Source organism: Stegastes partitus, unplaced genomic scaffold (assembly GCF_000690725.1).
Source record: "Stegastes partitus isolate 25-593 unplaced genomic scaffold, Stegastes_partitus-1.0.2 Scaffold127, whole genome shotgun sequence".
NCBI classification, from domain to species: domain Eukaryota; kingdom Metazoa; phylum Chordata; class Actinopteri; family Pomacentridae; genus Stegastes; species Stegastes partitus.
This window is the reverse complement of record NW_007577858.1, coordinates 311,880-338,158: the sequence shown is the minus strand read 5'-3', so window position 1 is coordinate 338,158 and position 26,279 is coordinate 311,880. Positions and strand designations below refer to the sequence as shown.

The following is a 26,279-nucleotide window of genomic DNA, read 5'->3' as shown; positions in this document are numbered from 1 at the left end:
AAAGCGCTTTTCATATGACTGATCATTTAGACTGATTGTGTTTCTTTCACAAAGGGACGAACTGGCAGAGATTCAGGTCTGGAAAAAGAGTCAATGCCTCTTAAATCAGACTGAGTGAGAGTAGGAGTGGCTGTGAAGGCCATGGACAGTTTCCAGCAGGTGCTTTCCGACCTGTAAGATCCCAAAATATGCACTCAACAAAACACAAGGAAAGCTTTAGGAACAAAAGAAACTGGGGATGGAGGCTCCTAAAAGAGAATGAGAAAATACTGTCAGTGTGGGTTACTTGTTATCCACCAATAAAGAACAGCACATTTGTAGACTTTATTTAGCCTATCATTACTCAAGAGCTTATTGTTGCCCATTAACTTCAATTTTCTACTTCTTCTTGTGGTGCAATTCCCCTGAAAGGAATCACTGGAGTCGACAGTAAAGTATTATTACTCAACCATCCACCGCCCTGACCGCAGGTTGTGTGTGACAGCTGCGCCTGTGCCAGTGGCTCTGTGAACTATCACAGAGGCACAGCGAGGGGGCTGCTGAAATGCCAAAGCTTCTGTATCTTGCACTGCTCACACCACTGTATCCACTGCGGCCCGTTTGAGATAGAACACTCAGGCATGCATTAGTTGAGAGAAGAGTTGGACAAGCTCGATGATATAACTCTACAGAGAGCAAAGCCTATCTGATAGCTGCTCGGATGTTGAACTATGTCATGAGGGAGCTGCTGAAATGATCCCTGGAAGACAAACAAGCCATACTGGCTAACATGACACCCCTCAAAGGGAGAGAAACTTTCACAGGGGCTTATCCAATCAGATATATTTGTTTTGTGTGAATAGCTTTGATGAATGAAATGCTGCTGCAATTTAATCAGTGCTCATATCTGAATGAATGAAGGGAAAATGATGAAATATGAATGCCTGATTTTTTTAAACTGCCTCAAATCCTTTAAATTGGTGCTTCTGGGTATATTTTAAAGACAGTCATTTGATCCTCTTTGGCCTTTGCTCACATGAAGTTTGTGGGTCATCTTTCTGGCTGATAATTGGGTCATTATTATCAACATGTTTCCCCCAAAGAACCCCCCTCAGGGGACTACTACCTCTTTGAGTCATGACACTTCACTTCCACTTGGAGGGTGTTAGAAATAGGCGTGGACGTCTTGGTGCGAAGGGGGAGTGTCTTCTTGACGTGCGTACCCCATGTATAGTCAAAGAAGTGGTCAAATGTCTTGGAAGAGCGAATCAGTGAAGGGATTCATAAAAAAGACAGGTCCGGCATTGGCAGGCAGCTGCAGTTGCTTCCAAAAAAGTATTGGGTATCCAGTAACTGCCCAGCCAAAATACATATTTGACTCACAACACACAAAGCGAGCCCGCACTCCAGCTTGGCGTTCAGTGTGGTTCAGACGCTCCGTCCACTTCATTTAGGTTCGTTTGTTTTCGGTTTGCGCGCAGACCCCCCGACACTAAGCAGCCATGGATGCCATCAAGAAGAAGATGCAGATGCTCAAGCTCGACAAGGAGAATGCCTTGGACAGAGCTGAGCAGGCCGAGTCAGACAAGAAGGCAGCTGAGGACAGGAGCAAACAGGTCGGCATCCATTGTGAACTCTGCTCTGGTACTTTTACGCACCGGTGCCATTGGCACAGTGCGCACGGGGCTGCATGGCTCCTGTCAAGTGCCCTTCCACTGAGGATTAATATGTGTGCTTTCAAATAAGTAAAGTAACTTTTAAAGATTTTATGAAGAAAAAATAATTATCATCTTTGTTTTGAAAGTGGACTGCATGAGCTTGGCAAAATTGGCAACATTTTACTTTTGCTTTTGGATCTTTATTATTTCGCTTTTCTGTTAAACAAGCAAATTATCTTTTAAGACAGCAAGGGTTTACAAATAATTGCCTATCTTTAAAGAGTAACTGCATGAATAGTTGATGTTAGTTTATTAAGTAGAACAATATCCGATGTTGTCGTTCCTTATCTGCGATTAACTGCGAACAATTGTGAGGTGTCCCGTATATGTTGTTGAGACTGAGTTTGAGAATATTTTCGTTTTGTAAATAAATCTCTTTCTCTGCGCACCAGCTTGAGGATGACCTGGTGGCACTGCAGAAGAAGCTGAAGGCAACTGAGGATGAGTTGGACAAGTACTCTGAAGCCCTGAAGGATGCCCAGGAGAAACTGGAGCTGGCTGAGAAGAAAGCCACAGATGTGAGTTTGGGTTGAAGTTGCAGTAGATCGGTGAAGAAACCCAAGCAGGGCACCTATTGCCTACTGATCTGACCTTGAAACACCCCAGGGGTCACCTCAGAAAACTAAGGTCACTAGACCCCATACAGATATACTCCAACACTTAAGTTACGCAATGATAGTGAACTATTAGAGACCTTTGGGTTGCATAGGACGAATATATGGATAGTTAAATTTAGCTCTTGTGCTGTATATGGTAAGGTCACAGCTCGCTGGCTTACTGGTGCATTCCGCAGCCATTTGGACCAATCTTAGGGCCAGTGTCTGGTTTCAGTCAGACGTTTTACAGGCATATTTTGGCTTGTAAAATCCTTGACAGATTTGTGGTAGTGCAGGTTTCAGTTGGCACTGCACTGTTGATGCCCGAACCCGGATGAAATTACCAGTTTATTGACTGCGTTTAATGTTACACCAATTAAGCTTAATTGATTACGTCAGAACCAGCAGGGATTAGTAACCGAAGATAAACTTTATCCCTGAAGATGGACTTACTTTGATTGGTTAATTGATTGGCAGGGTAAACTAAATTTAAAAACGGCTTTAGATGCAACAAATACAATAAATATATGAATAAAATAAGGAATACAAGCACTTTTTAGCACCGTGAAGTTGCACAAACAAAAAAAAGGATGATTAGCACACTTGTTTAAAACAACAATATAAACACAATAATAATAATAATAATAATAATAGTTCGAATATTCATGTTTTTAATAAATGTGACAATTGGTTATGTGTGTAAAATTGTGATACACTTGTTGTTGCTGTACTCATGGTTCAATCAGTGTGTGATGCTGGGAGCTGTGATTTTGATAGGGTTGGCTCAATTTAACAGTAGGGGACGCACTTAAAATAGCATCTCAATTATATAGTTGTACAGCATCCAAAAAGTGTAAAAATGACATGAAATTGATTTTAAACAACCCTCTAAATCAGTTTAATTTACATATTTCGTTCAGTGGATAAATGTAATTATTTGCAAGTAAAATGAGTCGCTTCCGGGGTTGGTGGCACGTCCCAATCCTCATCAGCGGTTGATTAAAGGCGGTGGGGGCAGGGATCAAACGCGCCGCATCTCCAAGTGTGTGTGTGTTTGTGTGTGTGTGTGTCCGCGCCGAGAGAGTCCGACAGAAAAACTAGCTTAGCCAGGAACAAATACAGCAGAAAAATGGCCGGTGGCAGCTCCCTGGAAGCCGTGAAGAAGAAAATCAAGTCGCTGCAGGAGCAGGCCGATGTGGCGGAGGACCGGGCAGCGTTATTACAGCGGGAACTGAACCAGGAGAGGAGTGCGAGGGAAGCAGTAAGCTGCTAATGATTTAAGGCAATTAGTGCCCAGGCTGCCGACGGCATTAGTCGCAAATCTGGTCAAAAAGCGTAGCGGCTAGGCCCCGTAGACCACCATGGTGTAGACTGGGAAACTGGCAGGTAGTTTGAAATTAGCCCAGTGTGGAGCGTGAGGACATGATGGGTGGATGAGAGGACACCACCCGATACGTCCCGAATAAACAAACAGTCCGCTTTAAAGTCGGCTAACATTACAGCAGCAGCAGTAGCAGCAGCACATGTCCTGTGAGATAAAACACTCCCCTGTGCAACTAGCTAGTAGAAGCACAGGGAGCTGCCTTTATCCTCGTGCAAAATATGAAGCTAATTTCGTTATGGGACGAGATAAAGAAATCAGTGTGAGGCAGAGAATTACAGGTTTCACTGGAAGGCTGTGTAAACTTCCTTAGCATGTACTGGAAATACATTGCTAACATGGTGTAGGTGATAGAAAGCTCAGTTCTTTAGTCTGTATCTAAGATATCCATCATAACACAGCCAGCATCCCTCCTGACCCAGCCCAAGCTCTCCTTGGAGGAGCTCTCCTGGGAGAGCTTGGGCTGGGTCAGCAGGCAGCTCAAGCCCCCCTTTGGAGAACATGAGATGACTTAGCTCCCTTTTTCCACAGCAGTTGAAAGCCTGAAACACACCATAATGCACTATTTTACTTGATTTGACTTGTGGTGTTGTGCTCTCCCAGGCTGAGGGTGATGTAGCTTCCCTGAACAGACGTATCCAGCTGGTTGAGGAGGAGTTGGATCGTGCTCAGGAGCGTCTGGCCACAGCTCTGACCAAGCTGGAGGAGGCTGAGAAGGCTGCTGATGAGAGCGAGAGGTGGGTATCTTACATCTGGAAAGTGTATTGCACCTCATTACACTCGAATCATGTGACGTACAGGCAAAAACGCAGCTTTGAAGTCGTGATGGACACAGAATGGCACATGTTGCGTGTCTTTACTTCCTCATCAATTTTTGCATTCACTTCAGAGTTCTGTACTCTTTGGTAGAAAGAGGGCTGTGGTAGGGTTATGTCAAGCTGTTTGGGTTTTTAAAGTCAAACTAAAGCAAATTCAGTCATACAGTACTCCAGTGTATTTAAGTTTTGGGCACTGTGCACTTGCAGGCTTGATGTAGCATAGTGGTGATGCTGGTACTGAAGACCTTGTAAACAAACAAGCATTTTAAATCAGTCACTTCAGTGCCAGACTTACCTCACTCTATTATAACAAAAATCAAAGACTGGCACGTGCTGTTGGAGTACTACTCCTAACGTCTGGCTCAGTGCTGCCATCTGTGGCTGGAAGTTATATTGCATTGCTGTGTGTGCACTAGATTTAGGCTTTGCAGAAAAGTATTTTTTTGTAGACAATATTTTGCATAATATTGTGAATAAATTCTTCATGGTATATTACTGTTGAACAATGGCACATGCAGCACACCTGTGGCATTTTAATGCAAGCTTAGATTGTGCCTTAAGCCAAGATATTCACAACATGAATAGCCTTTTTCATGAGGTGTGGAGGGTTTATTAATATGTGGCTGCTCACACACAGTCATCATGACACAGTGTTGTCCACTGCAACATGACAGTGTGTGTGAAGTATTCAGACATTTTGCTCAGACAGTAATCTGGTGATATTTGAAAGTCCTGTTGAATTTTAGGCCATCTTCACCCATTACGAGAAACCAGCAAGATCCATGTACTTTGTGGTTGATGTTCTTTTATTAAGGGTGAGATTTCCTGGGCCCTTATGAGACGATCTCCAGAGCCCCTGTCTGCTGTACAAGAGGGAATTATCCAAATATTACTTAAAACTTATCTTCCGCACTTTGTTCTTCTCCTCAGAGGCATGAAGGTCATTGAGAACAGGGCAATGAAGGACGAGGAGAAGATGGAGCTGCAGGAGATCCAGCTGAAGGAGGCCAAACACATTGCTGAGGAGGCTGACCGCAAATACGAGGAGGCACGTGTCTCAGCTGTTCACTTCACTCTGAGCCTCGAGCTTGGCATTTTCTACATTCTTCATAAATCATTCTCAAAATTACAGTAGATGTGTGAAATCATTGAGTTGTGTCTGGCCGTGCGTCGATGTGTCAGACTCGTGTGGGACTAGACTCTGTGTGTTGTGACTTCAGGTGGCCCGTAAGCTGGTGATCATTGAGAGTGATCTGGAACGTACAGAGGAGCGTGCTGAGCTGTCTGAGAGGTAACGCCTCCATCTGTTCTCTATGAGAACTTTAAATAGCATTTGCAATATATTCTGTTGTATTTTTGTTTTCACACACCCCTCCGTCTCTTTCTGTCTCTCTCTGTTCTTTTTTTGTGCTTGTTCAACCACGCCATAACTCAACAGCAAATGCTCTGAGCTTGAGGAGGAGCTGAAGACCGTGCAGAACAACCTGAAGTCTCTGGAGGCCCAGGCAGAGAAGGTAAGACGGCTAATTAAGAAGATTCACAACGAGTGCTTTATAGCATCAGCCCTTGCAGTTTGCTCTTTTTGTGTATTGTCTTATATATTTGCCTAACTCCGGCCTTTTGTATGTGACTACAGTACTCACAGAAGGAGGACAAGTATGAGGAGGAGATCAAGGTTCTGACAGACAAGCTGAAGGAGGTGAGTTGGCTCGAGTCATAATAAATCACCAGCGAGTTGTTTTTTTTAAAAATGCATTTGTCCATCCCGCAGTACACTTTTAACAGGTGTTTTGTAAAGCTTGGATCTGATTCATTAGTTACTTGAATTAAATGTGCTGACTATATTTTTATTAGGAGTGATACTTAAGAGCTTTGTGTTTCCTGAAGGGCTGCGGTTAGTAATGTAAACCTCATAATGGAGACCGCTCAATACTTGATTGTATTCTTCCACTCAGGCTGAGACCCGTGCTGAGTTCGCTGAGAGATCAGTCGCCAAGCTTGAGAAGACCATTGACGACCTGGAGGGTATGAATCTTTTACACTTGATTTGTAGTCTCTGGCAGAGTTTTTCTTCACTTTACTTTAGGAAATGTCAGGAAATGTTTGTTGCTGTATTTACTCAGTCGGTGCAAAAAGAAATGCTGTTAGGCTGTAATCAGGCATCCCCGCAGAGTCTTCCTTTAACATGAGTTTACTTTCATTTCTCTAAAGGACGCTTTTATAAAGGGAAAAAAATAAATGATACCGTGTGAGGGTATTTATCTGGTCAGCAGGTTGCTAAATAGTGCTCAGGACAAATATCTGCACTGTCAGAGGGGAAAAAACAAAGCAGTGATCCGTAGAGGCTGGCGTGATATTATTCATGTTGCCAACATTTCTCACCACAGTGCAGTTTGGCATTCTGGTGTAGTGACTGTTCAAGGCCAGCTAGTCCCAAGCAGTCCTCACAGGGTCACGGAACATGTGAGGCAGTTTCTCAGTGACTCCTCAGGAATCTGACACAGCGTCAGCAGCTGTTCATGCACCCTTCCTATTTCTGTCCTGCCTTTTTTTTTTCTTTTTTCTTTTTTCCAGTTTCTCTATTTGTGTTTTTCATTTGACTTTCATTCTCTGACACTGTGAATTTTCTGTTCTTTATTTTATTGCAAAACCCTTCACCCTTCCCTGCCACTTGATAATAATTACCATACAATAGATGAGCTGTATGCCCAGAAACTGAAGTACAAGGCCATCAGCGAGGAGCTGGACCACGCCCTCAACGACATGACCTCCATGTAATTCACCACATGCTTGTTTCTGCTCTCTACCTTAGATCTTAACTCTCCTAACTACTGTAGCAACATACACTGGCTCCCTCTTGTGGCATGTTGATTGCAGTGAATTTTTCTTTTTTACTTGCAAAATCATAGATGGCTAAATCCTCCTAAACAACTCTTTTGACATTGATTTATAATTAAACTAATGGTGTTTTGGATCTATTTTAGACTAGGTTCTACACTAGATTTTGTTTGTCTTTGTAGTTTATTTCTCATTTTCTAGTTTTTCTGGCTTAGGTTTGCATCCCACCTCCTACTTTGGTTTTGCATGTCATTCATTCCTTCTTTTATTTCTCCTTCCAACACCTTTTGTTCTTCTTTTTTTTTCACAGCTAAATTTTCACACCCTTCACTCCAGAAGCTGGTTGAGCATCATCATTTCTCTCCTGTGCAGCGCAGCCCAACTTTCTCTCTCCTTTGTCTCCGTATTTCTTTACCGCTCTGCCACTACTGCACATTGGGCCACCGCTGCCAGCATCCATCTGTCCATCTCTCATCCAGACCTTTGAGCCATACTGCTTTCTGTAAAATAAACATTTTCCATCTATGTCAGCCCTTCCCCTTCCTTTTTAATGTTTCTTCATTTCCATTTGTCCCACCTTTTTTTTTTTTTTGTTTGTTTTTGTCTATGTGTTTTAATTTATTTTGTCGAGTAGCTTTTGAATAAACTCTGAAGCTCCTCTCCCATTTACTGTTCCTTTTTCTGTTTGAGAGGAGTGTTGTTTGGTATAATGGCAATATTGGGGTATTCTTAATTTAAACGACAAACTGTCATTCTTATGACGTACAATGGTTATCGTCTTATTTTATCTAAGACTAAGGCAGAGTTTTCAGTAGTTATGACAGGTTACCTACTTGGATAGGCACTTTTTTATGTGTCCCTAGTGATTTTGAATTTACTGACTCAAACGTTTAAAAATTAGGGTTTTGGTTTTTTTTCCCAGGCCATCCTCATTAAGTTGTAACCCTAACGCTTTAGTCTATGTTGAGTACGAGTGAACATACAGTAGCAACAGCAACTGCAAATCCTCCACCCTCTGTGAGCAGCTACTTTGCCAAAAATACAACGAAAGAGAAACTAGTGTATCTGGTTACAAACAAACTCACAATGTAGGTATGCATAGCAAAGCAATCTGATTCCAAGGCAGAAATGAAAGACTTGGCCACTACACTCATCTAACTACTATATTGACAGCTATGTAAGGAATGTAAATATGTTGAGTGGCGACTGCAGAAACAACACCGAGTGTACATGGTGTCAAAACTGGGGTTTGATTTCCAGATAATCTAAAGGATTGTAACTTTAAATATGTTCTGACATCAGATCCACTGACACTGAATCTGGAATATTCATTTGTTACAAACCAGTGGGCTTGTTTCAGGCTATCAGTAGCATTGCAGAGGAAAAAGACAACATTTATCAGTAAAATGCAACAACAACAAAAAAAGCCTGTTTAAAGAAAGCAGCAATAATTGGCTGTGTGACTTTGCTATGGTTCACCGCTACAGCAACTTACTGACACTTTGGGGCCGTTTTTGAAATGTGAAAAGGTCAAGTAATTATTGCCTTTGCTTGTTCTCTTCATAAGGTTGATTGTTCAACAGCTTCATAACAAATTGACACTTGTTTTGTGATCAAGCTTCAATACGTCACTAACTCTTTTGTCTTTTGTACTAACCTGCTCTCCGTCTCTTTCTCTTTTCTCTTACCTGCTTTCTGACTGTCAAGACCATCTATACAAGCAGATTGAGAATAACCGTCTTCTGACCAATGAACTGAGAGTAGCCTTAAATGAGGCGTAAACTGGATCCGTCTCTCGTATGCTTTAACTTTTCTGAAACTCGAATGTCCAGGAATACTGTCTAATGCTGTTATCAAAAAGAGTATAGACAATGGTGTCTATGACACAGCTACACTAAACAAGTAACGCTTTCAACAAATGGGAATACAAGTGGAAGTTTTTCACATAATGCATGTTCAAACAGCAGTTTCAAGTGGGAGGTCAGACAACCTCAGGTTAGCAAAAATTCTGGATTGAGGTTGATATAGTTTCTCAGTTATTGTCAGGGCTGTAGCACATGGATCAGGATGTGGTCTGCATTGTGCTGCTGTTCATGGGGTAAAGGCTGGTGCTGGCTGTTGAGGCCCGAAGCTTTAGAAGGCTAAAAATATTGCAGAGAATTTAGAATTCTTTCTACATCTTTGAACCAAACTCAAGTTTTTCAACTCGAATCAATTCTAAACTGAAAATCCTAAGATTGTGTTCAAGGAATCTGACTTTCTCTGCCTTGTTGCAATTGAAGGAACTTCCATATATTTGATCCGTAGCATTTCATGTCAGAGTTTTAATCATGAGTTACGTTAATAACACTTTTGACTTTGGTGTTTCTGAACCTGTGATGCCCTCGAGCAAATCCCAGTGAGCGTCACAGACTATCCACACCCTTCCACCCCCACTGACCAGCAATACCTTATATGTAGAATATTAAATCTATTTAAGGCTTAAAAAGTAGCACAGGTGGAGATTGTATGATTTGGCATGTAGCAGTAAGAATGCAGTTTTCACATCATGTGCCTACTGAATGACAGAGCGGCCTGTTTGAGCCGGTCTGAAACCTGTCGGTGCTGTATTCGTCTAATCAATTAATCAAACCTGGAATGTATAATTACAACAAAAGCAAAAGGGTATTGGACCTAACTGTGGAGGGAGGTAAATGTTTATGTGTAAAGGGGAGGTCTATCATTTGGGGTTTAATCAGAGCTCACGTTAGATTTTTTTTAAGTTAGCGTTTTTGTTGTTGATCGACCTAGAACTGCTTGGAGAGAGTGCTCTGACTTGATACTGTAAGTCATGCACATCATTCAGATCCACTGCCAAATCAGACTTGACTGATAAAAAGGACCTTCCTTTGTTCCTAGACACAGCTCATGCAGTCGTGACTACAGCCCTGTCTATAGCTTGAGTGTCACATGTGTGATTACTTGTCAAAATGTGGAATTGGCTCACAATAACCTAACGTAAGTTTTGTGTATGTACTAACTTAATGAATGCTGTTCTGTTCTCAAAATATATAGTGGGAGGTGGAATTTTTCAAACTCGTAAGGTTTGCAACAATATCCAGCACGTATGTCACTGTTCCACTGAACTAGAGCTTTGTCCGTTTATACTCTGCTTCTTTGCACCGTCTGTTTTATGGTTTTTAACTGATGCAATGCTATATTAACAGATAAAGTCACACGTGCGCAAGAAGAGGGCCTGAGCATAAAGCTGATGCTGGATCAGACTCTAATGGAGATGATTAACATTTGAGCCAGCTGTGTTTCTCTCCCCACATTGCTTCATCTGCTCTGAACATGGCTGCTTCCCACATATGGCTGCTACTGGTAATGTGGGAGCTTGTGTCTATTTGTCTCCTCTGACCTCGTCAACTTGAAGACACGAGCTCTACACAAAGTAGCAGAATAAACTTTGGTGAGCTACACTTCAACCACACTGTTTTCTGTATTCAAAGGTCAGTTAAAATTCACTGTATATCTGTACTGGTTTACATGGATATGTTGGGAATTTGCACTTTTTGGGGAAAAGCACTGCACATAATCGTCATGAATGAAGCCATAATTTAAGCCAAGGTTATATAAAAGGGACTTTTATTATATGTACTTTTGTAAAGTTGTTTTTTGTGTCAGTTTCTGCTGTATTGTGAACATTTATTCATTGTCAGTGATATTCTCTTCCAGTTTAGCAAGGAAGGAATTCTTAGGATGGTCGTGAATGTACTGTATTGTTTCCGCTAAGCGGAAGACATGCTTGTGCACTGTACTCATGTTTCTGTTGCTTATGTAGATGTTTTCTAAAATCTGACTTTTTTTGATTTTTGTCTCTCTCATTTTATCTTGGAAATGTAAAAATCATAAATAAATAGTTGAATCAAATCATTTTCTCTGCTGATCTTTATTATACAAGTTTGCTCTGTGTTCTTCAGTTGAGTGATGAAGAAATATGGGAAAATTTGAGATATCAAATTAAAAACTTTTACTTATTACTGTGGTTTTCTCAGCATGCAATGAACTTTTCTATTTGAAGTGCCGCTAAGATTTTAAATGGGAAAACCAGACGGGGTTGTTGTAGGATAAACGAGTTCATCACCACTGCACATCATGTCCACCAACACTTCCTAACCTGTTTGGGCTCGTTATGCCATAAAATTAAGCACTGTGTACTTGGGACTAATTTTTATAGGTTGTAGCCCCAATGTGAATATAAGTTGTAAGAAATCAAGTTGTAAGAATTTTTATTTATTTATTTATTTGACCAATAATGTGTTTTTCAACCCTCATACTTTTTCATAAAATGAATGGCTAAAGTGCCAGTATTTCTCGAGCAAAAAAAATATTAGGTCAAATCCAGCAGAATTAAACAGAAATATAATTCTCTCTTGTATAACCACCAGTCAAAACAACCATCCTTTAGAAGTTGCCCTTCATTGAACTGAAGAGGCTGACTGACGGGGGGGCAGTCAGCCTGCAGTAGCTCCTCCTCGCCGCATGGGGGCAGCCCGTCCACAAGGCAGCGGTCGACAGCGGTGGAAGTGTAGAGGTGAAAGTTCGTAGCTGCGCAGCGGTGCTGGAAAGCCCACCACTAGAGTGAAATATGAGTGAAAATCAAGATTTTACGGATTCTTTACAAGACAGCAAGGCTTCGTATGTACTCAGCAATGTCGCCGAGGTGGTCGAGCGGATTTTGACGTTCATACCGACCAAGTCGCTCCTCCGGATAGCGAGGTAACGGGAAATGTTTGTGCGCTAAACTGTTGCCTTTGCTAACGTTCATGGCCGTCGAATGAAAGTGAAGCTAATTTTTTAGAGACATTAAGGACGCTAACCCGGTAGCCAGACTAACTCAAAGCTTAGTCGCTTTAGCTGATAACAGAGCTTATTACTTTCAGGTATTATGTGGTGTTGTTATTTTTTTGACAAAGGTGTAAACAGACAAGCTAACTGCGCCTTGCCAAGTTTCTACTTAGCTAGCAGGTTGAATCTGAGTGCGCTTGTGGTTCTGTTTAGTGCACTTGTTGTTCTCCTCAATGTGTTTGTGGTTCTCCTCAGTGTGTGCAGACTATGGAGAAACTGTGCCCGCAGAGTGCTCCGGACTCAGCAGCAGCTGAGCTGGGTGTCAGCCTGCGGACCGTCCACCACAGAGGTCCATGCTCTGTGCAGCGTCCTGGCTGAAGAAGTGGAGGTAAAGTTCTGAGCTCACATCAAGTGAATAGCAAAGGAAGGCTCATTTGGGTTAGTTAGTGTAAACGTAGAACCTTTTTCGTACATAACTTATTGACAGCACAACATTATTACAGACCATGGTGAAGACTCTTTTGGTGCCAATTGGTGGGTGAGTTGCCAAAACATCCAAGCTAACCTGAAAGTGTGCTGGAAGTTCTTGAGTGGAAATCTAGTTCAGGTACTATAAAAGATCATCACGGGTTTATCAGTTTATCAGATGGTGGTTTATGTTCATCAACATGATTAGCCTTCCGATGGATTAGTCATGCTATGACTTGGAAAAGATAACGTTTATGGGTTAATAGGTTTTGAATGACTAGGCATGTTTTCGTAGCTGTTGATTGAAAAAAAAGATGCTCTGACAAATGTTAGAACTGTGTTTTTAACATGTGCCCTTTGTTTCTGATTATTTACAGAAAGTTTTCCTCCTACCTAAAACAGTTCTGACAATGGTAGACTGTGAGGCCTTCAATGGACAGGCCTATAGCTACGAACAGAATAAAGGTTAGTATGATATAACTTTATAGAGAGCTCTAATTGTTTGCGTAGCGTTGGGGCCAACATACATCTTGTATAAAGAAAGCGATTCTTCAGGGAAAGTGACCATTTCTTCAAAAGTCATATTTTAAACTTTAAAATTTTCAAACAACTAAAACAGAGGCATCCTTTGGCTTCCATACTGTACCAAAAAGCTAGTTTGTTTTAATTATTTTGTTGAAAAAATTAGTCTTCTGTTGCATTTTTTTTTCAGAAGAACATTTTTAGATCCTTAAATTTCCTGTAACATTTCCAAGAAAATCTAGATTAGATAAGTTATATATAACTGAATCACATTGCAAGTTTATGTTAGAAGGCTTTGCATTTACCTTGCCTTGAATTTAACTTGAAAGGCAAAGAGAACATTTATGTTTCTATGCATTCCAGCACTTTTTATAAAGGGCAGAAAACTCACACATGATTCGAACCAGGACAGAGAAGAGCAACAGAACAACCATGCCATCTTGCATAATGTGATTTCCAAGATGATGTAGACACACTGGAGTTAATTATTCATTTATAATACTTCTGAATTAAGTAATATGTTTTGCATGCTTGTTAAAATTGTGGTCTTTGCCTTTGGTGGTTTTTGCAAGTAAACTCAGGATCAATTGCCCAAAGAGCTTAATCTGGATTAAATGATCTGGGTTTGGAAATAACTTTTTTTTTTTTGCTATCCAGGATCAGGTAGTCTATCTTTTGTGCTGGTTGTTCAAGGCAACATTGGATTGGATCACCCTGATGTAGATACAAACTTCTTGAGATGACCAAATCTGGATTACCAGTGTTTTAAATAGGACTACATATTACAATATATGATTGTAGCTGTGCAAGAACAGCAGGTAGAAGGGTCAGTTTTATGTGCTTTTATTTGAACAGGCAGAAAACGGCACATTAACACAATACAAACATTCCCTTGTTCCAAATCCTTAGTGAAAATTAGATTGTTTCTGACCAACTTGACTCTGATTGATTGGGTGATGCTGTTTCAAAGCAAGGAGTTCTGTCTAAGATCCTGTCATGCTGCTAATCTGTGTTTTATGAATGTAATGACTGTTTGTTTTCTTAGTTTGACAGCACTCAGTGCTAAGCACTTGCACTTATACGACAGTTGAAGTTGGTATTTTATTTATATCAAAACATTTCAGATAATATCATAGTGCTGTAATGTTGTATTGAAATTGTCACTCAGTTTGTTTTCAGTTCAGCTAATTGAAAGGCGTGTTCCACCAGTTGGAATTCATTGGTACCATAGTGTGTAGCATAATCAGAGTTGCTATGGCTACCTTCAGTTGTGCAGACTGATTTACAGACATTGTTAAGCTTTTCACTACAACCAAAGGACACCTGCCAGTTAGTCCAAAAAAGTAACACAGGCTTGTGTATTAATTTGAAATATGGGTTTTAAACTTGATCTCACTTCAGTTTTTAAATTTACTATGTTGGTATTTAATGGAAACTGCTACACGGAGTGTTCTGCAACACTAGTAATCGTAGATTTACAGTCTTATTCTTGATGAAAAGGTACTTAGAGGGTGTAAATTTCTCTAAATGTAGAATTGATGCATAAAGATGTTAGGCCTTGAAAATACAGTGACAGTCTTAAAAAAAATGCAGTTTGTTATGTATGTATGTATGTATATATATATAGATAGAGAGAGAGAGAGAGAGAGAGAGAGAGAGAGTGAGTTATATATATATACACTCACCGGCCACTTTATTAGGTACATCTTGCTAGTACCGGGTTGGACCCCTTATTTGCCTTCAGAACTGCCCTAATCCTTCGTGGCATAGATTCAACAAGGTGCTGGAAACATTCCTCAGAGATTTTGCTCCATATTGACATGGTAGCAACTCGCAGTTGCTGCAGATTTGTCAGCTGCACATCCGTGATGCCAATCTCCCGTTCCACCACATCCCAAAGGTGCTCTATTGGATTGAGATCTGGTGACTGTGGAGGCCATTGGAGTACAGGGAACTCATTGTCATGTTCAAGAAACCAGTCTGAGATGATTTGCGCTTTATGACATGGCACGTTATCCTGCTGGAAGTAGCCATCAGAAGATGGGTACACTGTGGTCATAAAGGGATGGACATGGTCAGCAACAATACTCAGGTAGACTGTGGCGTTGGCACGATGTTCAGTTGGTACTAAGGGGCCCAAAGTGTGCCAAGAAAATATCCCTCATACTATTACACCACCAGCAGCCTGAACCGTTGATACAAGGCAGGATGGATCCATGCTTTCATGTTGTTGATGCCAAATTCTGACCCTACCATCCGAATGTCGCAGCAGAAATCGAGACTCATCAGACCAGGCAACGTTTTTCCAGTCTTCTATTGTCCAATTTTGGTGAGCCTGTGCAAATTGTAGCCTCAGTTTCCTGTTCTTAGCTGACAGGAGTGGCACCCGGTGTGGTCTTCTGCTGCTGTAGCCCATCTGCCTCAAGGTTTGATGTGTTGTGTGTTCAGAGATGCTATTCTGCATACCTCGGTTGTAACAAGTGGTTATTTGAGTTACTGTTGCCTTTCTATCAGCTCGAACCAGTCTGGCCATTTTCCTCTGACCTCTGGCATCAACAAGGCATTTCTCTTTTTCAGACCATTCTCTGTAAACTCTAGAGATGGTTGTGCGTGAAAATCCTAGTAGATCAGCAGTTTCTGAAATACTCAGACCAGCCTGTCTGGCACCAACAACCATGCCACGTTCAAAGTCACTTAAATCACCTTTCTTCCCCATTCTGATGCTCAGTTTGAACTGCAGCAGATCGTCTTGACCATGTCCACATGCCTAAATGCATTGAGTTGCTGCCATGTGATTGGCTGATTAGAAATTTGCATTAACGAGCAGTTGGACAGGTGTACCTAATAAAGTGGCCGGTGAGTGTGTGTGTGTGTGTGTGTGTGTGTGTGGTGTAAATATCTTTGAGAAATTAATCAAAGTTCTTATGTGGAAATTGTCTCTGTGTCTTCTGTTTCTTTATATAATCCCAGACTGACCAGTAATGTTGAGATTAGGGTTTTGTGGGGCTTATACAGACTATGACAGGACTCTGCCTTTCTCTAAAGATTGATCTTTATGTGTCTGGCTGTTTGTTTGGAGATTATTCTGGGGTTGATCAGATGCTACCCTGATGGCATTTCATGATAGATGAGAATCCAAGCATTTGAAAGGCCTAGTACTTTGCTCACTACTACACTTTAGTGACCTTTCTCATTAATGTGTCTTTTTTTCCCCTTAACTACACTGAAGCAAAAAAGAGTCGCCACAGTCCAGACACAGTTGAAGAACTCAACCTGCTTTTCCCCAAAGGCTGTGACATCATGGGCATTGCAACACCAGGCATTGTCTGTAAGTGTTCCTCTTTTCGGTTTTGCTCATATTTCCTCATTTATAAAGAATAAAACAAAATGTCCACACCCAGCTACAAGGGATCACGTAATTGAATATAACATACCAATGTTTCGAGAAGGAGCTTCAAAGCTATAATTGTACAGATATGTGGCCTTGGCATGTTCATCTGCTAAGGTGCTCTAAAAGTAACCACAAACCATTTTTTAGCATATTTAGGAGGAATAGTTCACCTTTCAGTAGAGAGGACTACGCATTAATCCCTATTTCTGCTTCCTAGTTGGAAAGCACCTCTGGTGGCTTGCATCTCCCTGCCTCTCGCTCTGATAGATTGCCTAGTCTGCCTGGTGCTGTGCTACCTATTTCTCCATATAATCACAACCCTCCGGAGAAGTGACTCCATCAGCCATGTTCTCTTTCCTCAAGATGATGGCTTATCAGGCCCCGATCGTCTGTCAGCTTTAATGGCAGCCTCGGCTGCTTGTGATAACACTCACATTTCGTGATATTGGAGCTGAGGGTCACCACAGGGTCACCGTGCACAACTAATTCTGTTCTAGATTAAGTCTTTAATTGCATACAGTTGAGTCTATAGATATGGATTGTAATAGATTTGCTAAATAGCCCAGAGGCCAATTAAGCATTTTGTTAGAGATGCTATACATAAGAATTATAAAGATGACTCATGATCCACATAGATATAGTGTTAATCCTTATGAACACTGTAATCTGTAACACAGTGGATTGTGGAGATAAATTCTAGCAATGTGCAATATTTGCCTTTTATTGAACATAATTAATGGTTGTCTATTATGTACAATTTCAGTTGTGCTCACTTCAAACCCTAAAATGTAGAAAGTGTAGGAGTGGTGAATGAGGCTGCCTGTCTCATGATCCTGAATATTTATGGAAGCACAGACTGATGTTTTCTCATTTTCACGGTGGCACATCCATCTGCTAAACTGTGAGTGCCTTTGAATGTGCCATTGATTCACGGCTGTGAAGTCACACATTGTGTGTTGACGTTCATGTTTATGGAGCTCATTTGTCCTTTGTTATTGTGTGGTTCCGTATTTAAAAACAATTCTCACCACAGCAGCAACCACCCCGATTGAGTAATGAATTCACTGCCCAAAATATCTGGAGCGGCAGCTCCTCTAATAGCCACTAGATGGTGACTCCTAGAAACGGACTATTCCAAAATCAAGATGAAAGTCTTCAAACTTCTCATTGAAAATATAAAATTAAAAATTGTTTTTAATGGACATTAGGGTTACCGTAGTTCATCTGTCATGTGAATTTCTTTTATGAAATATGAAGAACTATTGTAAAGAACTAAACAGTCAGGTTTTAAGGCAGTGATCCTCAACTTGCGGCTCATATGATTCACACTGGGTATTTTTTCTCTTTGTTCATATAATAAATGCTCAATAACGTCTCTTGGCTGTTATACAAGATGAAGGTTGGGCCTTTTTAATGTGTAACTATTTTACCCAAGAAATATATCTGTTTATTGCCATTAGCATTCCCCTGGTGTCTTGAAGTTGTTGCAAAACTGTCCACTAAGCAAAGCAAGCTGGGTATCTTTGCTTTAGGTCTGGTCTGATTTATTTAATAAAAAATGAATGGTGAGTTAACCAACTGAATGCAGTATAATATATATACATTTAAGGGGCTTCATGATTGGCTCTCTATACAGTGACACCAAGTGGCTCTTGCTCCAGTCCTCCTCAGGAGTACCAGGAGGGGGAGGCTGGCTTTGCAATCATGTTCCCCAACACTGAGGGTGTCCACATCAAGCCCTTTCACTTTTGTAAGAAGACCATCACTCCGACAGCCCTGAAAGAAGCAGGTGAGTGTAGGCTCACAAGTTAATCAATAATTCAAACTTAGAAGTGCCAAACTTCCACAACTTGTTTTTTTTTTTTTCTTTATTACTTTGCTATTTGGTGTACTTTCCTTTCAGGACTAGTTGACAACCCAGAGCTGCGTGTGATACTGTTGTTTTTCTATGAGGCATATAAATCTGGAGGAGCTCGCTTCCTCAGCCAGATACTAGGGCCGCTGGGCAAGAGCAAAGCTCTGATTGCTGGAGGGCTGGTAGAAAGCGTCTTCTCTCCTCCAAGACACTGGTGAGTTAATGTCCTGCAGTATCATCAAGACTATTTCAGAACAAACGGCATGAATAATGTTGAGTACGAAACTGTAGATAGCTACGAATACCTGTGATCAGAATATTTTGAGGTCTGGCTCATTCAGGGGGAGCTCTCGTCATCCACAGTACCAGAGAATATATCTGCTGGTATTGTTCAAAACCCCTGTGTCTCACTGCCAATGTGCACTGATTAAATTTGATAAATAATAGCAGTGTCAGAGTTAAATTGTCAGCAGCATTTTTACTACACACTCTGCCGTGCTCACACTTTCCTTCATCTCTCACTCTGTAGCTGTAGCCAGGGTGCATATGGTGTGGTGGGCCTGGCCCTGAGCGGCCCAAAGGTACAGGGGGCATCTGTGCTGTTGGACCAAGACATCAGCACCCCAAAGGCAGCTGAGGCCACGATCCGGAGGCTAAAGGCAGCCAAAATTCCAGAGAAAAACACTCTGGGGTTCATGTTCGCTTGTGTGGGAAGAGGGCAGAACTTCTACAACAACCAAGCCAATGTCGAGGCAGACGCTTTTCACAAGGTGTTCCCCAACACGCCCCTCTTTGGCCTTTTTGGCAACGGCGAGATCGGCTGCGACCGAATCATTAAAGATGACTACACACTGTGCGACACCGAGATGGACAGTCTGCAGCACGAGTATACTACTGTCATGACCCTGGTCCATCTAGGCTGACTGTCCTGCAGAAACAATGAACAAACAGGATAAAAGACAACCCATCACGCTCGCCGCTGCAGTCGGGAACAACAAACATTATGTACAGAGTGGTGCCCACATTACAGCTCAGAATATTGCTGTCACCATTTCTGCTCATGAAGCAGGAAAATGATCCCTTTAGCCATCAATGTAATGGCAGCATTTGGGAAATCGTGTCCCTCGGAGATTGTGTGTGAACACAGCTTCATATTAAAACTAGTGAGTCTCACACAGTTCAGACATAAAACACAAACTCTTGATGTGATATAGTGCTCTTGTAAAATAGATTTGTATATTTCCCTCCACATTACATACGTATCCAAGGCATATCTTACCCTCAGACATCAGCTTCATGGTCTGTTTGCTTTGCAGGTGAGTAAATTAGACATGCTTGTATCTCTCAAGCTTTTGTTCTAGTTGTTGATTCAGCAAAGGCACTTTTTTGTGATATACGTAAAAAAGGAATGTGGTCCTTCTTCCACATAATCAAGGTATTCTTGATTAGAGCGCTTTTCCTTCTCGTGCAGGTTTTACACATTTGTCTTACCAGTGGAAAAATGAAACCATGCTAGCCTACAAATGATTCAAGATATCTGCCATTATTCAGTCGGGGAATACAGTTAGACCTTTACAGGGCATCTTTTTAGTTGTCACATCTCCTGTTACCTACTTGTAAGTGTTAATGGTTGGGCTTAAAAGTTGCAACACAAGAGAGAACAGGACAGAATGGCTGACGTTGACAGAAACTCTCACCTCATTTTAGCCTGGACTCGTCTGTAGTTTTTGGCTTTAAGCGGCAGGTGTTGGAACAACCGGTTAAAGTCAGGGGGGAAAAAGTGACTTATGCTTTTTGGTCATTAGATGTGAAGTGTTTTGAGTATTACCTGCAACATTTAAAAACGGTAAAGGTTTGTTTTTAAACCTCTTTACCTGGTTGCACATTTACAAAAAAGCTAGAAGATGCCTTTTTATGTATAAAAGCATATTGGCCTCTGAAAATCCTCTGAATGGTACACGTCATGTCGAGGTTTTTTTCCCCCCAGATGATATCTTGCTTTTTCCTCAAGAATAATATCCTGATAACACAAAGGTGCAATTTCCATTCTAAACTGTGTACGTTTGCCCTTCAGGTAGTTGCTCTTATATATATATAAAACAAATTGCTGATATTAAATTCAGCTTTTCCTTCAAAACTGCAACAATGATTGTAGCAGGAATGGATGTTTTTGAGAGTTCCAATATTTTTTATTTTGTACAAAATTAATTAGGGCTCCTTTGCTAAAAGTATCTTCCTTCTTTATATTGTAATACATCCATTCATTCATTCATCCATTTGTCCTTGATAGTTTTTTTTTCTTTTGGAATTAAAATGTATTTTAAGTTAGTCTGAATTTCTCATTGAACAAAGTTGTTTTGGTGTTGATGCACTTTTCTCCATGTGCCAAATCATATCTGTTCTGCTCATCTCCTTAATAAATTCCAAACATATATATATATTTAGATAGACATTTGCTTGTTTTTATTTTTCAACTTTTATTACTAACCCCGCTGTTAAAGCCACTCCAGCAGCAGCAGCAGCATCTTTAAAAGCCACTCTGAGTCCACTGGGCGTTACGCAGCCGTCCTCGGTTGTAACTACAGGCCTACTACAGTTAATTCAGATCACCACTTTTCTTTTTCTTTTCTTTTTTTCCCTTTTTTTTTGCGCACACCCTGAAATCTGCGCCTCAGCCTATAACATCTCCAGCAGCCCACGTCCAGGCGTGTTTAAATAAAGGAAGAGACGCTTCAGATTGATTGATGTGCGCTTTAACCATCGACTGGCTAATCCCGATGAATGACAAACGGTTAAGCCAATTGCTGTAAAGGCAATTTATATTCCCATAGTATCTTTATTTTGGGAAACCATAAAAAAACGCTGATGACACGGAGAGGGACGACCAACCAGGCGTAAAGCTAATAAAATCATCTGTGGCGATAATCCGCTCTCAAATTGGCCTCAATCGGGAACTGAGAAAATTTACTCACAGGCTTTTCTTTCTTTCTCTCTCTCTCTCTCACACACACACACGCACACACACACACGCGTCCACCCCACGGCCAACATTTTTAGACTGCTATGTCGTGACCGGAGCGATGCAAATGTCACACGATTCATTGGCTACTGTCAGTCTCCGGCACAAAAACGTCAATGTTTTGGTGGCCTTTGGATGAAATTCGCTGTGTGTTGTCCGGCCGCCGCCGTGGAAGGGGGTCGGTAGAGACCCGAGGCTTCGTCGGGCTTCGCTTCAGCACCTGGACAGCTCCCCTCGCAGGGTTCCCCGCTGCGCTCGCCGGGGAAACCCTCGGCTGGGGGAGCGGAACCTGGATCTGGATCTGGATCAGCCCCCTCAGCGATCTCAGCCAGGAGAGGAGACGTGCGCTTAAAGAGGGCCGTTATTATTTGATCGCTCTGATAACACTTACAAGCTAATATGATCTTGCCGAGTGACGATGCTTCTTGCATTTGAGCTTCAGCCTCTCTTTGGTTTTGCACTGAAATCCGAGCAGCGCAAGGGAGCAGCGCAAGCAGCAGCAGCAGCAGCAGCGGTGGTGGTGGTGGTGCTCGTCCAATGCAAAAGTGCTAAGGATAGCTGCAGCCTACACACACGGAGAGCCTGCTGCTGCTTCACTTACTCTGATCACCACCGAGGGAGACATTACTATCAGCAAGGGGGCAGCGGGAGGCACAATTACCCGTCAACAATGTAAATCTCACACAGGTAGGTCCTTTACCTCAAATTAATAATTCATTTATGTACAGCCAGGAGCTCTCTGTTAAGTTGTGCACACAACTATCACTCAGTTTCCCTGATGCCAGCAAGTAAATCAGTGCAGGAGCTAATATTACTGGGATGGTAGGAGCGTGGGAAGTCTGACATGCACCCAACTCTGAGGAGCTGCAAGAAACAGAAATGCTCTATGACTGATTAAGAACTTCACATCTGTTGATGACTGCTTGGACTCTATCGTTGGTAGGTTCTTCAGTGGAGTCCCCTGATCTGATTTCAACTTTTCAGAAGAATTTAGAACTTACACAGCCGCAAGTGTAGAGTTGATATTTATTCCTGTGTGCTGTGAAGAAGCTGAATTTATTAGTCATGTATTCATTCAGTATTTTGTTTAGCCTTGCAGATTAAAAATTTTTTTTTTTTAAATGGACAAAATCTCAGAAATGCGCATCATGATGGTGTGGTGATGTGTCCAGGGTGTAACCTGCCTTTCACCCTTTGTCAGCTGGGAAAGGCAGTATCTCCTCAGTGACCCTCCACAGGGTAAAGCAGATGTAGCAAACGGAGTGATGCATATATGGAAAAAATTTCATACGGGTAAATCATCGCCTCTCTACAACATCTCAAAAAAAGACCTTAATAACCAAGGCTGTTGTGTGAAACTGCATCAGATTTAGCTTGGCGTGCCTAATGATCTGGTAACTTTGTGTATTTGTTCCATTATTGGCCGTGTTCTTCCCAGGTTCAACATGACAGCAGTATCTCTCAGGTGGGAAGGTGAACTGCAGCACTAGAACAGGCAGAAGTGAGTGGAAACCTCGTGACAACCACCAAAACTCTTCTCTCTCCGTCACCCAGCATCATGGCTAATGCTGAGTAAGTACAGTGCACACACTATGTTTACCAATGATCTCCCTCCATTCTCTCTCTCGCCCATCCCTGGCTGTTTAAACTACAAAGTGGTGTGAAGAACTGAATTCCTGTTTGTTCCTCTACATCTAGGAAGAAAATAGTCAAAGGGTTACCATCAAATATTGGAAAGTCAGACTTATCAGAAGAGAAAATCATACAAGAGCTACTCTGTATCTGTAGGACAAAAAGCATTTTTTAATGAATCCCTTTCTCCTCCTTCTTGTTGCATTTATTTCCCCACCATGCCTCTCTTATTCTGACTTCCTCCTCTTACTCAGTCCCTCCTCTTTAGCTGCTTCCCAGGTTTCCATGTCTCCCTTTCTACAATAATGACCTTTATTCCCTCAGACACTGCTCCCGTTGAGGTGTCTCTGACCCCTGTTCCTCTGAATGCACAGGCACATGGCGAGATGCACATTCATGCAAACACACCTGCAAACACAAAGCTGACTATAGAGCGTTTCCTCTGCAACCAGCTCACCGCATTAACCCCTCTCTGTGGAACAACGTCCACTTTATTGATTATTATTATTACCCACGATCATTACAAATTAACACGTTTTATTTCCAACAAACCACCCCCGGTTTTCTCCCAGCTTTCCCATTTTTTAATCTTTGCTCTCCAATCTGTGTACTGAGAACAGCTGATGCATTGCTGAGGGAACATGCTGTAGCCTGTGTGTACGTTTGTGAGTGTGTGTGTGTGTGTGTGTGTGTGAAGACAAAGTAAGAGGTAAGGGAGAACACTGAAAATCATTATTCTCTGTCGACTCATGATTCTGCTGGCGTAGTATGACTCTGTAATTTGTCTCATCTTAACTAGCTGCATTTATTCTCTTGACCTAGATGAATAGCCTTAAATCATTGCTCCATTTGTGCTTTTATGAGAGAACCAGTTCTGCTTGTGGTCCCATACAGAGCTCGGCTCCGTGGCGCTCAGTAGCCATGCCACATCATGCTGTGTTTAAGGTGAAAAGTGTTCTGAAACAGATGACTACGGCTCAGGATTGTAAAAAAAAAAGAAGCTCTCAGTGTTCACGACTGATGATCGTGTAATGAAGTAAAATATTTGTCATTTTAGTTCCTCTTTTATCAAACAGTTGCACCAAAGGTTTTTTTTTTTTCACGTATTATTCTGCGCCTTGGTTTTCATAGCACTTACATCATTTGTACAGCTGGAAAAGCAAATGATTTGTTTTACACGAATTGGCAACCTTGATTCTATATTCGGACTCTGATATATTCTTAGATTTATAACATTTTTAATTAAGCAATTTCAATCTGCGTCCTGTCAAATCAACCTCTTATTGTCAGTGGTAAAAAAAGAATGCAGAACTTTCACTCAAATGAAGTACTTCAATCAAAATTCCACTTGAACAAAAGTACAGAAGGATTACCATCAGAATTATATCATACATATGAAGTCAAATCACTCCTCCTTCAGAATTGTGTGACTTTTTTCTGATTCCTAAAGGCAGTGTATGTGATTCTGTTCCAATACATTCAATCTGCTAGCTGTCGTCTCTGTGTGAGAGCTGAAAAAAATCCCATTTTCCTACACAACCCCAGTGGGAGCAAGAGGGATGATAAATCTGCCACATGCTAATTATTTAAATACTAACAACCTTCCTCCAGCATCACAGACTCCACTTCTAATGTAGCAATGTGTACACAACCTTTCATTGTTCAAGATGCAGCTAATTTTGGATACTTTATATACTTTTTTTTTTCATGCTTCGTCCAGTAACAACCCTCCAGAGCATTAAAAGATAAATTGGAGAGGTTGCAAGAGGATTTATGGAAGGGGAAAGAAGACAAAACAAAGTGAACAAATTCGTTTTTTTTTTACCTTTTGGTAATCTTCACTTTAGGCTCCATCTTTTATAAAGTATCACAATCCAGAAAGGTTTAATATTTAGCAAAACATTGTTTTTGGTAAAGTTATCAGATGTTTCTTAATCTTAAAAAAAACAGCTAGTGACTATATTTGTCACATAAGTGTAGTTGAGAAAAGTGTAATATTTCTGTAAAATATAGTGGAGCACAAGAAAACAATAGCAGAAAATGGAAACGCAATAATAGTTAAGTGAATTTACTTACTTGCTTTCCAACAATGCTTGATTTTAGCTGCAGTTTTGTGTTTCATCCTCTATCACTGCCTGAGGTTTGCAACTTGACTCAAGCTTTACAAAAAAAAAAGAAAAACTCTGCTCATGTTCACAAATCTAAGCTGCAGAGTCTAACTTCATGGGATTAATGTACACACTAAACTGCAATTTTAGTTTGGATTCTGAGGGTTCCTCGGTGTTGGACGGGACAATTCATCTTTCCAGCCGCGTTGCTGTTTACACTGTTTTTTATGGAGCGCTAGTGGGAGGCTGGAGAGGTTGGACAGTTTTGCCTCTTTTGTTCAGAGGGTGGGAGTTGATGAGCACATGAAGTCTTTCTGCCTTTTGGGAGAAATACTGTCTATGAGTGGCCCCATATTCTGCCTAATTGGCTGCTTTCGTAAGCGTACTGATGTATACAGTTCATTAGCCGTGGATAATAAGATATATGGGTTAGGAGGTCTCTGTTAGCAAACATCAGGGCTGATCTGTTTCTAAAATACTTTAATCAATAGTATCTGTCAGTCAGTTTAGGGGCTGACTCCACTTTTATTTGTCAAGATCAAGTGCTGCTCAATTTGTAAAAACAATTGCATATCCAAAGGGAGCTTTTAGTAGATACTAAAAGACCCTGATGATGCCACGTGGGTTGTCTCCGCTTTGGAGAGTTCGTATATACATTTTTTTTGTGTGTTGACTCCTCCAACTTCCATACAGTCACTAGCTATACCCATCTTATCCTACAGAGGGTCGCTGATGGCTGGAGCTGGCATTGGCTGAGAGCTGGGTCACACCCTGGACAAGCCACCAGTCTACTGAGTTGTTAACACAAGGAGAAACCCACGCATGGTCACCTGCACACCTATTACCAATTTAAAAGCACCACTTAACCTTCCATGCACGTCTTTGGACTGTGGGAGAAAACCCAAAGAGTCCACCAGCTCAACGTTCATATTTAAGTCTTCTGAAAGGATTTCAGTGTCAATGACAGACTTCTGTTTAGTGCACATAATAAGGTGTAAGATGTTATGTGTCTTAGTTCAGTCTTTGCTCAGTGTGTTATGATCAGTTCAGCAGAACTTCTCTGCACTCGACATCTTTGAATGCTAAAGCTCAAGGTTTCGTTTCTGACTTTTTTTTTAACAAAT

General features: G+C 41.3%; 2 protein-coding genes across 5 annotated transcripts; both read left to right on the top strand.

Annotated features, from left to right (window-relative positions):
- Positions 1-1,362: 1,362 nt before the first annotated feature.
- Positions 1,363-11,155, top strand: LOC103354955 (tropomyosin alpha-1 chain-like). Of its 4 annotated transcripts, XM_008278570.1 has the most exons (10): positions 1,366-1,595; positions 2,090-2,215; positions 4,278-4,411; positions 5,423-5,540; positions 5,713-5,783; positions 5,931-6,006; positions 6,129-6,191; positions 6,448-6,517; positions 7,188-7,266; positions 7,641-7,678. In XM_008278570.1, exons 1-10 carry the CDS (start codon positions 1,482-1,484, stop codon positions 7,642-7,644), a joined length of 855 nt encoding a protein of 284 aa, XP_008276792.1. In that variant the 5' UTR covers positions 1,366-1,481; the 3' UTR covers positions 7,645-7,678. The 4 variants fall into 4 exon arrangements, with proteins under 4 accessions (XP_008276794.1, XP_008276795.1, XP_008276792.1 ...); XM_008278572.1 differs by lacking the exons at positions 7,188-7,266; positions 7,641-7,678 and adding an exon at positions 10,537-11,155 and having other exon boundaries at positions 1,363-1,595; XM_008278573.1 differs by lacking the exon at positions 7,188-7,266 and having other exon boundaries at positions 1,363-1,595; positions 7,641-7,995.
- Positions 11,156-11,917: 762 nt separating this feature from the next.
- Positions 11,918-20,840, top strand: fbxo22 (F-box protein 22). The gene is made up of 7 exons (XM_008278569.1): positions 11,918-12,091; positions 12,416-12,548; positions 13,006-13,093; positions 16,380-16,478; positions 18,178-18,330; positions 18,445-18,610; positions 18,926-20,840. The coding sequence occupies exons 1-7, from the start codon at positions 11,961-11,963 to the stop codon at positions 19,317-19,319; spliced, it is 1,164 nt and encodes a 387-aa protein (XP_008276791.1). The 5' UTR covers positions 11,918-11,960; the 3' UTR covers positions 19,320-20,840.
- Positions 20,841-26,279: the final 5,439 nt, after the last annotated feature.